The sequence below is a fragment of the Oryctolagus cuniculus genome, chromosome 5 (assembly GCF_964237555.1).
Source record: "Oryctolagus cuniculus chromosome 5, mOryCun1.1, whole genome shotgun sequence".
In the NCBI taxonomy this organism is placed as follows: Eukaryota; Metazoa; Chordata; class Mammalia; order Lagomorpha; family Leporidae; genus Oryctolagus; species Oryctolagus cuniculus.
Window position 1 is genome coordinate 37,386,897 of NC_091436.1, and position 14,680 is coordinate 37,401,576.

Genomic DNA, 14,680 nt, shown 5'->3' on the forward strand with positions numbered 1-14,680 from the left:
ATCATGAAAAAGGAGTGGATAGTTTAAGGAAATCATATTGGCACATATATATATTAATCATAAATTTCCTCAGGTGTTCTAAGGAATTGATAACATTAAAATAAAATAATTTCACATCATTTATAAAGTGGTGATCAGGTAAAATAAAAAATTGAATAACCTGCATTTTAATCTTGACTCTCTATTACCTCCCTGAGGTCAACTTTGAACCACTCAGGACATAATTATTTCAACTAATGTGCTGATGTTTGCACTAGATAACTTCTTCCCCAATGTTTTAACTTAAGGATCCAGGGTCTCAAATCACAATTACAAGAGGGCTTCAAAAATTCACAGAAAAAAATGATGGAAGTTGGCCGGCGCCGCGGCTCACTAGGCTAATCCTCCACCTAGCGGTGCCGGCACACCGGGTTCTAGTCCCGGTCGGGGCGCCGGATTCTGTCCCGGTTGCCCCTCTTCCAGGCCAGCCCTCTGCTGTGGCCAGGGAGTGCAGTGGAGGATGGCCCAGGTGCTTGGGCCCTGCACCCCATGGGAGACCAGGAAAAGCACCTGGCTCCTGGCTCCTGCCATCGGATCAGCGCGGTGCGCCGGCCGCAGCGCGCCGGCCGCGGCGGCCATTGGAGGGTGAACCAACGGCAAAGGAAGACCTTTCTCTCTGTCTCTCTCTCTCACTGTCCACTCTGCCTGTCAAAAAAAAAAAAAAATGATGGAAGTAAAAGATAAGTCTATTTTATTGCAAAAAAAAAGTTGACATTAATGCATAGCTTTTTTTTCATAATATGCATTTTCCAGGAATGTTTTGAAGCCCTTACATATGTTTGGTGTGGTCATTGAACAAAACAAGGTCTTGTCTTCTAGAGAAATATGGAACTTCCGCTGTTGCTTCCTTTCCATACTATCTGGTGAATAGACTCCCTTCCTTGATATACATTTCTTCTTGCAGTAAACACATATGGTCTTTTCTTCCATGTGGAGTAACCGGTGATTCTCTGACCTGCGTTAGTTCTTGCAGCCTAAGAGAGCTCTAGGAAAATCACAGATTCACTGAACTTCCAGAGGCAGGTGCATCTGCATCCTCTTGCTTACCTTGGCAAACGCTCTTGTAGTCGGTACAGCAGTCTTTCCTCTGCAAACAGTCGTCTGCACACGAGCAAAGCGTGTTCTCTAGTCTGCTCTCCCCACACCGAAATTTATTGCATGTCCATATTTGAGCTGTAAAATTAGGCAACTCAGTTCTGAGCACTGAATTTTTCTTGAATATTTAACACAAAAGATATAAATGTCATGTATTTCTCCCTGTATTATTCTAATAGATCAAATTCCTGTAATAATAAATGAAAATACACAATAAAAAAGAAGAGCATATAGAATCAAAAAGGGAGAGAACGATCCTACATGGGAAGTGAGATACACAACAGACTCATAGAATGGCAGATGCCCTAAACAGCACTCTGGCCTCAGAATCAGCCCTTAAGGCATGCAGATCCGGCTGAAAAGCCCATGAGAGTATTTCAGGCATGGAAAGCCAAGACACTCTGGGGAAAAAAAAAAAAAAAAACCTAAATGAAAGATCTCTGCGTGTGAGATCCCAGTGGAAAGAATGGGTCATCAAAGAAGGAGGTACCTTTCTCTGAAGGGAGGAGAGAACTTCCACTTTGACCATGGCCTTGTCTAAATATGATCAGAGTCGGTGAACTCAGGGGGCTTCCATAGCCTTGGCAGCTCATGAGAAGAGCATAGGGTGATTACTGAGGCCATAAACAAGAGTGTCAATTTGTTAAGTCAACAACAGGAGTCACTGTGCACTTACTCCTCATGTAGGATCTTTGTCCTTAGTGTGCTGTACATTGAGATTTAATGCTATAACTAGTACTCAAACAGTATTTTTCACTTTATGTTTCTGTGTGGGAGCAAACTGTTGAAATCTTTGCTTCATGTATGCTAAACTGATATTCTGTACATAAAGAGAATTGAAAATGAATCTTGATGTGAATGGAAGGGGAGAGGGAGTGGGAAAGGGGAGGGTTGTGGGTGGGAGGGACATTATGGGGGGGAAGCCATTGTAATCCATAAGCTGTACTTTGGAAATTTATATTCATTAAATAAAAGTTTAAAAAAATAAAAAAAAATTGTTAAGTCAAAAAAAAAAAGAAGAGCAATGGAGTACTTTCATCACTGGCATGAGAGGTAGAGGGAAATTCGGCTCTGTAGGCTACAATTCTAGTCGGTCTCTCAGGTACACTCAGAGTTTGAAGAAACACTGACCACTAGCCCTGTTCCTGCTCAAGAGTAGGGGCTTGAGCCTTGACTGATCACTGCCACCCAAGAGTGGTTTGTCCCAGCCATGTCTGCGGACAGACAATAAGGAAGAGACAATGACAAGAGAAGGACCGGGAATACAACCACATTTTTGAAAATGTAGGCAAATGGGGGTATCTCTCAGCTGAGAATGACAGAAGAGGTAGGTCAGCTCCCGACCATGTCTTTACTATTCTTTCCAACTCCATACTTGGTATGAGAGCAGTTTAAATAAATCCCATTGCTGAAGGTAGCAAGAGACTTCAGGAAGGCTGTTTCCCGTTGCCAACTGCTAGGAAACAGTGAGTAAAATCAACATCAGCCCTGTGCTTAGATAAACACATTGGATAGAAGGTTGCTGCCTGCTTCTGTTTTATCTAGAGTTCTACATCCCCCTTCACTCACTGTTTACTGAGAAAAGATTTCAGGAGATTAAGTCATGGGAAGACAGACTTCTATCTACTTTGAGTTCTATCCTTCCTCTTGCCCTTTTCAGAGAACATAATGTAAGGAGCTCTATTGTTCTAATCTTCACTTTTCTTTAAGTACAAGACCTCCCCACTTTCCATGATTTCTGTTCCACCTAGATAACAGTATTTTTCAAATTGTGCTCTGGGGTGTGCCAGCATCAGCATGATCAAGAATCAACAGTCTTCCAAGTGAGTCTTATGTGTCCTGAAGCTTGAGAATCACTGCCAATGAAATGGAAGATGTTCACTTTAAACCACAGTAAAACTCCCTTGAAACTCTATGATTACACAGCATCACAGTCCCTGCAGACTGTTATTCCTCAGTGTGTGAATCTGTTTGGCGCTGTAAAGAGGGAAATGCTATTAATAGACCAAATATAAAAGATATTGAATTGCATTGCATCCTCCTCCAAAAAAGATGTTGAAGTCCTGATTATCTGAAGAGATAGATTCCCTGTCATAGCCTTCAGAAGGACCCCATCTTGTCAATATCTAAACCTTGGACTTCTAGTCTCCGTAAGTGTGAGACAGTGAATTTTTGTTGATTGAACTATCCAGTTTGTGGTACATTGCTATAGCACCCTTAGTAAACTAATGTCAGTACATAGGTAAAAATCTGGATATGCATTAATGATGGCACAATCAACACGTTAATAAACGAATTCTCTGAAACCCTACCTGGTTCCACACAGGTGCCTGTAAAATCCCAGCAGCAATCGCCACGGTCACTACATCCCACATCACATCGGCAGCCCTCTAGTCCTCTGAATGATGAATCAAAGCATTTTTTCCTGCAGCTTCCTGTAGAGTAAAAGAAATAGGACATCTGTATTTAGAAGTTATCTAATATTTCGTATTTAGATGGTGGAAACATACAGAAGCACTTAGCACAGACTAAGGCACACAAATAGATAATTTGTAGGGTGCTGCATGACCCACCAGTATTATGTGATAAATACTGGGACACTGAAAGGTATAAGAAACACATGGGAGCAGGGAGGGGTGAGACAAAAACTAGAAAAGGGATTGTGTAGGCTCCTCTGAGTCTTGGGAGAAGGATCAGTGTTTTTAAAATCAGTGAAGCTTAGAAAGCAAATTTAGAGAATAGTAGCTAGGTTATGATGATGAAGAAGTAGAGTTCAAAGGCAAAGATGAAGTAGTGGGGGCTGGTGTTGTTGTGTAGTGAGTATGGCTGCTGCCTGCAATACTGGCATCCCATATGGGTACTGGCTCATGTCCCAGCTGCTCCACTTCTGATCCAGCTCCCGGCTAATGGACTGGGAAAACACTGGAAGATGACCCAAATGCTTGAGCTCCTGCCATCCACATGGGAGACCTAGAAGAAGCTCCTGTTCCTGGCTTTAGCCTGGCCCAGAACCATCTGTTGTGGCCATCTGGGGAGTGAACCACTGGATGGAAGGTCTCTCTCTTTGTCTTTCCCTCTCTGTAGCCCTAAATTTCAAATAAATAAATAAATCTTAAAAATGTGCTCATGTCATACTAAGAAGTCTGAAGCCTAGCCTTTGGTAATGGAAAGCCACAAATAATAAGCAGAGAGTAAGCAATTAAGCTTGCATGTTAGAAGCTCACTCTTGAAAATATGTGAAGGGGAGTAGCAGGGATGGAAACTCTTGGGTCAATCAGGAGATTTTAGCCCAAACCAAAATTGACAAGGGCCTCAAGTAAGTCAGCAGCCATAGATGCAAGAAAAATGTAAATAAAATAAAGCGAAGAGAAATTAAATTGCAATTAGTAGGAGGGAAATTTTACATAAAGAGTGAGGAAGAAGAATGAGTCACAAATGCCTTCTAAGGTGTAGGGCAAGACCTTGAAAGAAGATAAGTTCAGTTTTCTTAGATATCTAAGGAAATATACACTTGAATATTTGAGTCTGGAGCTTAGGGAAGAGAGACACAAAGTAAACACACTGGTTTTAGAGTCATCAGTATACTATTGATAATTAACAACTGAAATACTGCAGATCTTGTTGTGCAAGGAATGTGTATCCAGCTAAAAATAACTTCTTTCTCTATATTACCATGAAAAATGATTATGTAAATTCCCTTGTGATTCTTGCTTTCTGCTTTGTATTCTAAAGGAGTCCCTTGAAGAAAAGGAGGGTATGATGGTATATCTGAAAGAATTCCGCTATGCATACTTTGTTCTCATCCCTTAAACAATCATTATATAGCTTAAATTTTGTTATTTATTTTGCATCATTCTGTTTCAGACACTGTGCTAAGCATTGAGTATAAAATGATAAATAACATGGTTAAAGAGACTTTATATTTAATATTTTTGAAAATAGTGGTGGTTAAAAGCTATGGTGGAGGCTGGTACAGGCTGGTGCTGTGGCACAAAAGATTAAGCCTTTGTCTGCAGTGCTGGCCTCCCATATGGTACCAATTCAAATCCTGGCTGCTCAGTTTTGGTCCAGCTCCCAGCTAATGTGCCTGGGAAACCAGCTGAAGATTGCCCAAGTACTTGGACCCCTGCATCAATGTGGGAGACCCAGAAGAAGCTCCTGGTTCCTGGCTTCCACTTGACCCAAGCCTGGCTATTGTGGCTATTTGGGGAGTGAACCACCAAGCAGAAACTCTCTCTCTCTCTCTCTCTCTCTCTCTCTCTCTCTCTCTCCATCTGTCTCTGTATCTCTACCTTTCAAATAAATAAATAAATATTTTCTTTTTTTTTTTTTTTTTACAAAAAGCAATGTTGAACACTACATAACATGGGGAAAACTAGTTTCCTACTTGGGGAGGAGGTCTTGCTTGATATTCTTGCATCACAAAATAAACAAAAAATTATTTTAGAAATGCCCTACATGAAGGACCTCTGTGGGTGAGACCCCAGTGGAAAGAAGTGGTCATCAAAGAAGGATGTACTTTTCTCTGAAGGGAGAAGAGAACTTCCACTTTACTTATGGCCTGGTCTGAATACTGACAGAGTTTGTGGATTCAAGAGGCTTCCATAGCCTAGGCAGCTCATGTCAAGAGCTTCAGGTGATTACTGGTGTCATACATAAGAGGGTTAATTGTTAAATTAATAACAGGAGTCACTATGCATTAACTTCCCATGCAGGACTTCTGTCTTCAAAGAGTTGTACTATGAGAGTTAACAGTGAAACTTGTTCTCAAAGATTTATTACATTTTGTGTATTAAGTGGAGAATATTCTTATGTCTCATAAGTTTCAGTTATGCCTAAGTGTCCAACTCTATTGCTTTTTTTTCTTTGGTGCTTCCTTAATTTATGATAAAACTTGTTCTCAAGGACTTATTTTCTTTTAATGTATTAAATGGGGTATATTCTTATGTCTCATAAGTTATAGTTATGACCTAATTGCTCGCAAAAGATGTATCATTCTTAAGTGCTTCTTTAAAGTTAATGAAGTTTCTCTAAAAAAAAGTGAAGTAAATTTCAAGATGTAATGATTTTTTTCGAAGGTTTTTATTTAATGAATACAAATTTTCATATGTACAGCTTTTATAGATATAGCTTTTCTTCCCCCCATTCTCGTCCTCCCACCCCCACTCCCATCCCACCTCCAACTCCCTCTCCCATTCCATGTTCCATTAAGATTCATTTTTAATTGACTTTATACACAGAATACCAATTCTACACTAAGTAGAGATTTCAACTATTTGTACCACACAGACACACAAAGTATAAAGTACAGTTTGAAGACAAGTTTTACCATTAATTCTCATAGTACAACTCACTAAAGATAGAGGTCCAACATGGGGAGCAAGTGTACAGTGACTCTTGCTGTTGATTTAACAATTGACACTCTTATTTATGATGTCAGTGATCACCCGAGGCTCTTGTCATGAGCTGCCAAGGCTATGGAAGCCTTTTGAGTTCACAAACTCTGTCAGTATTAAGACAGGGCCATATGCAAAGTGGAAGTTCTCTCCTCCTTTCAGAGAAAAGTACATCCTTCTTTGATGGCATCCTTCTTTCCACTAGTGTCTCACTCACAGAAATCCTTCATGCAGAACCATTTTGCCACTATGTATTGGTTTTCCATGCCTGGAATGCTCTCATGGTGTTTTCAGTTAGGCCTTAGGTGCTGATTCTGAGGTCAGAGTGCTGTTTTGAGTGTTCACCATTCTATGAGTCTGCTGTGAGGACTGCTTTCCATGTTGGAACTTTCTCACCTTTTTTTTTTTTATATAATTCTATCTATTGTTATTACCAGGAGATGCAATAACTTTGAACAGCCCTTGTCTAGACTGTTGAGAAGCATTTTTTCCCCTGTTAAAATTGTTGAAATCTTTATTTGATATAGAGTTGGTCTTCTGTGTATAAAGTTAATTGAAAATGGGTCTTAGTGGAAAATGGGACTGGGAATGGGAGAGGGAGGAGAAGGATAGGTGGGAAGAATCACTGAATTCCTAAAATTTTACTTCTGAAATGCATGAAGCTTGTATTCCTTAAAAAAAGTTTATTTGGGAAAAAATATTTTGGAGACTTAACTAAATATAAACATCGCAGGGGTCAAGCGGATAAGGACAGTATTTTAGGATGCTCACATTAAAAGTGAACAAAAAAGGTCAAAGAAGGTGAAGACTGATGTAACAGTGAAAGTGGTAACTGTCAAAGTGACAGAGCTCCTGAGCTCATCCACTGTGATCTGGCCAAGGGACATACAACAGAAGACTCACATGATTTCCAGAATTCTGTTGGAAAAGATTAATGAACATACGAAACACACAGTTATTTTTCACTAGCAATCAAATCAAGAAGACACGCTGTTGTTGGCAGTGTAAATTGGAAAAATCTTTTTGGAAGGTTATATGACAGTATGAAGCAAAAGCCTTAAAATGTATTTTTTAAAAAGACTGAAATGATAGGCAAAGAAATGAAGCAAGGAAGGAAGGAAAACTGAGCATATGAAAACACAAATATAACAATGTTCTGATTTGGACAAAATCATTGGAAGAAAATACAACAATGTGATGATAATTTTATTTGCCTGAGATAGGAAACATGGCAACTATAGGACAGTGGTGGAGGAAAACCTTTTGAAAAAACAAAGGGATTCTACCAACAATTTGAATCTAATAATAATTCAAAAAGTCTATCTGTTAAGTAGGGAACATTTCCTCTAAAGTATGTATACCTTATATTACAGTACATTTTTAAAATGTCTTTATAGAAATAAATACGGAAATCTGTGGGAACAAAATGATACCTGGTATTTGCTTCAAAATATTTTGAAGAGGACATAGTGAAAAAAATATAAATAAAATAAGATTGGTTATAAATTGATGGAAGAAGGTGATGGGCCCATAGACATTTATTAAATTAGTCTTCAGACTCTCATATATATTTAAATTTTTCCATTAATTTTTAAAAATCTTCATACTTTATTCTCAGTAATGCATTTCCAGTTTGTATTCTAAAGAAACATACGAAGATCTATGTGCAAAAATGTTCTCCACACTGTTACCTATAATTGCATGTACTTTAAAAAGTGAAAACCTTAAGGTACATCCAAGAATGGAGTTCATTATATTACATTATTATATGTACATAAAATAACTCATAAGCATTCCCAGATGCCATTAGAATTTTATCTTAAAACATTGCTCACAGTTCTAAAGTTTGAGGAATGTTTGTGTTATTATTTGGAAGAAATAGTTTTTCTCATTAAATATAGCTGATCAGTCTCAGTTATCTCCTCAACCTCCTTATTCACAAGATGAGTAGAATAAAAGTTTTCAAAATAGATAAACACACTAAGTAAAAGAATTAGAAGATAAAGGCAGGAAAACAAACTTGAAAGACAGAAGCAGCAAAACGAAGGAAGCAATAACTAAGTGCCTAAGAGGAGGGAGTCCCTGGAGCTGTAAAAGCCGAGAGGCTTTCCCTGGGGTCCCTGGATACTGTAGTCCTGGACGTGGAGATACCACACATCACCAGGTGAGAGAAGGGGGACAGACACAAGGTTGAATACAGGGAAACTGATTGAAAATCTGGACATGCAGCAGTGACTACCCAACCCCTATTCAACTCCAAACTAAAAGAATCAGGATCTAGAGGCTTTAGGAAGTAGTAGTTATTGTCGCAGAGACAACACACACAGAAGAAAACGGCTGGGACGAGAAAAGATGAGCAATCCTTACTCTGAAATCTGAACAGATGGCCACCAGGCGTTGAGAACAACAGGTAGCATCCAGCATGAAAGACGACAAAGGGCAAAAAAAAAAAAAAAAAAAAAAAGAAAAGAAAAAAGAAAAAAGAGAGAGAAGAAAAACTTGTTTGTAGAAGAAACAATGCAGGGAGAAGAGCTTTCTCCCCCCCTCCCCATCTAATCCCCCCTTAACTCTGCTTTTCAAATACAGAAATCTAAAAAAATTTTAAAAATTAAAAATAAAAAGAAGTACCATTCAGCATGTTATTTTTGGAAATAAAAGTATGAGTGCAATCATGAAAATAATCAAGAGAGGGGTATGGTGGGCAGAATTATAGTCCCTAAGAAGATTCCATGCCCTCATTTCCTAGACAATGGATTTGCTGTTAATGTGACAAAGCGGGTTGCATGTGCTATTATGGCTACTAATTAGTCAATCTTAAAGCAGAGAGGTAGTGAAATAATATGAACATTATATTATTAAATAAATCATATTATAAAATTGCCAGAACTGAAAATATATGAACATTATATTATTAAATAAATCATATTATAAAATTCCCAGAACTGAAAAGCATAAATTATTATATCAAAATTGTCCAGGGCAAAACTCAAATGAAAAAGTAACAAGATTAAGAGATCTTGAAAGTTCACAGTGAGAGATTATGGGCAATGTACAAAGGATCATAAATCAAAATGTCATCAAATTTCTTAAAAGTAACACTGATGCTTGAGGACAGGAAGGAAATGTCTCTAAATTTCTGTAAGACAATTATTTTAATTTTAGAATTCAATATCTAGGCAAACTACTAAGCATTGGGCTAAGATGAGAATGTTTTATATAGGCAAATGCTCAACTTGTATCTTCCAACTATCCTATCTTAAGAGATTACCAAGGATGTTCTTTAGCAAAAAGGGGAAGAAAAAAAGGAAAATGAAACTCTAAAACATGAGATCCAAGAAAATAGACAAGTTGATGGAAATACCAATCGTCCACAAAATAAAAAGGGAAACCAACATAAGTTGGAGTGCCAATACAGAACAACAAAAATTGAAATAAAAGGTATTGTTCTATATCCAACTTTACACTGCCAAAAATTAGAGAGCTGGATAAGGCCATGTGTTGGTGGGAATGCATGGTGAAAGTGGAGCAGGTTGTGGCAGCCATCCTGGAAAGCAATCTGGGATTCCTTACTCAAGTAAAGAAGACACACGCCCTTAGATCCTGTCATTCGATTCCTTGATATGTAACAAGGCAAATATCACACAGGTCCTTAAGGAAAACTGCAGGACTGTGTGGTCCTAAAAAACTAACGTCAATTTGGATGCCTAGCACTGGGAGAGGGCATAAGTCAAATGGAACGTTGGATACATGCCAAAGAGTACCATGTACTAGTTGCACACACAGCAATTTTCATGGATCTTAAGAACAGCCCAGGGGCCGGCATTATGGCGTAGTAGGTTAAGCATCCACCTGTGGCACCAGCATCCCATGTGGGTGCCAGTTCAAGTCCCAGCTGTTCCACTTCTGTTCCAGCTCCCTGCTAATGGCCTGGAAAAAGCAGTAGAAGATAGCCCAAGTGCTTGGGCTTCTGCAACTGCTAAGGACATGGAAGAATATCCTGGCTCCTGGTTTTGGATTGGCCCATTCCATCCATTGCCGCAATCTGGGGAGTAAACCAGTGGGTGGAAGATCTCTCTCTTTGTCTCTCCATATCTCTGTCTGTAAATATGCCTCTCAAGTAAATAAATAAATCTTTAAAAAAAATCAAAGAAAAGAAAAATTGATATGGATAAGCCACAGTTTACATAAATGACCTTTACATTTTTGAAAGATTTATTTATTTATTTATTTATTTATTTATTTATTTATTTATTTGAAAGGCAGAGTTACAGAGAGGCAGAGGCAGAGAGAAAGAGAGAGAGAGGTCTTCCATCCGCTGGTTTACTCCCCAGATGGCCATAATGGCTGGAGCCATGCTGATCCAAAGCCAGGAGCCAGGACCTTCTTCCAGGTCTCCCATGCAGCTACAGGGACCCAAGGACTTAGGCCATCTTCCACTGCTTTCCCAGGCCATAACAGAGAGTTGGATCAGAAATGGAGCAGCCGGGACTTGAACCCACGCCTGTATGGGATACCGGCACTGCAGGCAGTGGCTTTACCCATTACGCCACTGTGCCAGCCCCAACCTTTACATTTTTACATTCACTTTCTTTTAAACCTTTCTGCATTTGGCTTCCAGGAGACACCAATTACCTGGCTTTTCTCCTACATTCCTGACCACTCTTTCCTGGTCTCCTTCTTTGTTTCTTCCCCCATCTCCCTTTAAGGTTGATGTAACCCATTATATGACTTTAAACCCCATGTACAATGCTGATAAGCACACAGGCTATGCCTAAACAGGACTTCTCCCTAAGGTAAGCTTCATTTATCTGACACTGTTATTGATTTCTCCACTGAAAATCTGTAGATATTTCAAATACAGCATTCCAAAACTGACTACCTGATTTTTTTTTTCCCCAAAACTAGCTCCTTCCAGAGCCTTTGTCATATCAACCGTGGAAGTTTCATATTTCCAGATATTCAGGGCAAATATTCTTTCTCATTCCATATCCAATCTGTCAATAAAACCCATCTATCACATCAAAATATACCCAAGATTCAAATATTTCTTACTGGTTGAGATGTAAGCTATCACCCTGATTCAGTCACCCTGGGGCTTGTCCATAAGATTGCAATAATCTTGTTGCTATTCTTTCTACTTCTGTTTCCATTCCACTGTGTCGTGTGTGTCTGTCTGTCTATTTATCTATCTATCTATCTAACACAGAAGACCCAGTGATTCTGCTGAGAAGTACTCCAGAGCATGTCACTCCTCTGCACAAATCCATTAGTCACTTCTCATTACATGCAGTATGAAAGCTAAAGACCATGCTTTGACATACCAACCCTTATATAATCTGGCTCCCCTTTATCAGGATAACCTCATTTTATGACTACCTTTCTTTGGTACTCTGAGTTCTAGTGCATGGTCTCTTTGTTATTTCTTTAATGGAGCATGGCAAGCAAGCTCCTGCCTTAGGCTCTTTCACAAGCTATTCCTCTCTACCTGGAATGTTCTTCTCCAAAGTATCCCTATTAAAAAAATTATTCATTTACTTGAAAGTCAGAGTTACATAAAGGGACAGAGACAGAAAGATAGTCCGTCTGTTGGTTCACTCCACAGATGACCACAATGGCCAGTCCTGGAACAGGCTGAAGCCAGGAGCCAGGAACTTCATCTGGATCTCCCAAGCGGGTGGCAGGGGCTCAAGCATTTGGGCCACTTTTATCTTCTGCTGCTTTTCCCAGGCCATTGGCAGGGAACTGGATCAGAAGTGGAGCAGCCGGAACACAAATCAGTGTGCATATGGAATGCTGGCTCCTTTCCCTCACTTCCTCTCCCTCTTAATTCAAAAGCTATTTCACTCACACTCTCACACACGCACCCCAACTACATATTTCAGATTCCTCCTTTTGGTTTTATTTATTCCAGAACACATTCACTATTTTTTTTTTACCTCTTGGTTGTTTCTTTAGAACACATTCACGATTATATATTGTTTAGATATTTGTACTTTTATTGCCTATGTTTCAGGTAGAATATAAATGCAAACAATTTTTCTCTGCTTTCCCCCATTGCATCATCAGAAATTATAATAAAATCAACCCCATGGTGTTCAACTTTTGAAGAATAAACAAAAACAAGTATACACAAGACAGTAAACTTGCAAGATCACATATACATTTTAAAACTCATCCTAGGAAAAATATGCATTGCCTATGGAGGGTGGGCTACCTGGAGAAAGTAATGCTCTAGGGTTGGGCCTCAGAAGAACAGATGTGGTAGAAGAAAAAATAATAAAGGGGATGAAAATTTTAAATAACTGAGGAATAATAAAAGGAACAAATATGTTATGGGTGGAGGCAAAAGCAAGCCAGGAGGTGAACACCAATGCCCTGGGTAGGAGAGAGAAGGAAATGATGCCAAATAAGGCCTGATAGACTGAGATGAAAGGAAGAGAATAAGAAAAAGGATTCTGGGCAGCCAGCCAGTAGATGTACTGAGGTAAGGAAGAGAGTGAGTGAAAGAGCTGGAACAATAGGAGATTTTGTTTAGAGATTAGTACAAGTATATGCCTTTTGAAATCAATTTATGTGATTTGGGGGATAAGACAGCCAATAAATGATTCCCATTGTGTGCACTTGCATCAGAATATTACCACCAAAATAAACAGGCAACATGTGTTAGAGCTAGTAGGACTGGCACTACTTACTGCTCAGAAACACAGCAACCAAGTGACCAAGAGAAGACAGTAATTTTCCAGCCAATATTCACCATTAAATTCCACCTTTCTATGCTATATGAGGAGAACTGGGTGTTTGATCACTTTTTAAATTATTTAGGTATGTATATATATGTATCTGAGGAGAGAGAGAGAGAGAGAGAGAGAGAGAGAGACTTGCATCCATTAGTTCACTCCCCAAATGCCCATGAAGTTGAAACCTGGTTGCCCAATCCAGGTTTCCCCATGGGTGGCAGGGACCCAAGTATTTGAACCTACTACCTCTCAGAATGCACATCAGTACAAAGCTGGAATCAGAACCTAGTGTCAAAACTCAGGCTCAAGCACTCCAATGTGGGATATGGGTGTCCCAATCAGCATCTTAACCACTAGGCCAAACACTTGCCTGCCTTGTTGATTCTTAAGTGAAAACATAACTGAAAAATGATCAGTTAACTTCACCAAGACTGTTCCTAATGAAGGAAAGACAAGATGTTCCTCACTGAGGTCAAATCAAAAGTTATCAAATTGAAAAATGGAAGGAATGACCCAGCAACTGGCCTCATACTTCATCTTAGTAAAAACATAAAAACAACATATAAAGAGACTGTAGAAAATGATTTTTATATTGTCACTTGTACATGGTCTGTTTACTATTCATTCTAATGAATACAACAGAAAGGATGTAAGGTGTGGTATGTATTTCCTATTTTTCTTCACTTCTTATGAGAAGAAAAACATTTGAAGTCTTTTTTATACACAACTTTTTAAGAATTTGACACCACCTAATGAGAAATAGTGAGATTTCAGGAATAGAACAACACTAATGTGAAATAAAAGTGCAGGAAGAGGGTGGGAGTTTCTGGGTATAAAGCAACAAAGATCTTGAGACCAAGTGGCTGATACTTTGTCATCAGATAGTTATGCTTACAGAAGAAGCTGGGACAGAAAGTCTGGGATCCAGTTATCAGTCCTTTGGTTAGGTGAGGAGGGGTAAGCAAGATCCTAGGATAATAGGACTCTCCCAGGAGCAAAGGTTCTTGTGCGAGGGTGAAAGAGGAAAGTCCAAAAGCGAGAGTGGATGGCACTAACTACAAATGTGGGCTTCTGATAGGTGGGAAGGAAAGCCCAACAGGAAGATACAGAAAGCTTGGTGGGGAGACATGTTGTAATGGATGAAGACCAGGGGAAAGTAACAAGCGAATGTAAGGAGAAAAGCTGAGGGGATACCTTGCCCTTCTGGTTTCCTGAGTCCAAGCCCCAGGCCTAATCCAAGCGACATGATCACCAACAAGGCAAGAAGAACCTATTACAAAAAAGGAAAAGTAATGTTTACCATTTTAAAATAATACAAATACACAGATTACTACCCTCTGTCAGTGGACAAGGGGCACCTGCAGCATGCTAGTTAGGCAGAATCCAGATCCAATAATGATAGATAATGTTATT

At 39.2% G+C, this 14,680-nt stretch overlaps 1 protein-coding gene across 2 annotated transcripts in view; it reads right to left on the reverse strand.

Moving 5' to 3' along the window:
• ENPP3 (ectonucleotide pyrophosphatase/phosphodiesterase 3) overlaps positions 1 to 14,680 on the reverse strand; it is a 97,341-nt gene that overhangs the window by 77,930 nt on the left and 4,731 nt on the right. Inside the window, exons 2-4 of one of the 2 annotated variants that reach the window (XM_008263526.4) lie at positions 14,462 to 14,537; positions 3,447 to 3,569; positions 1,087 to 1,212 (exon numbers count right to left, since the gene is read on the reverse strand). In XM_008263526.4, coding sequence (XP_008261748.2) covers positions 1,087 to 1,212; positions 3,447 to 3,569; positions 14,462 to 14,537 — 325 coding nt within the window. The remainder of the gene's footprint in view (positions 1 to 1,086; positions 1,213 to 3,446; positions 3,570 to 14,461; positions 14,538 to 14,680) is intronic. The other variant, XM_070074616.1, reaches the window with a different exon arrangement.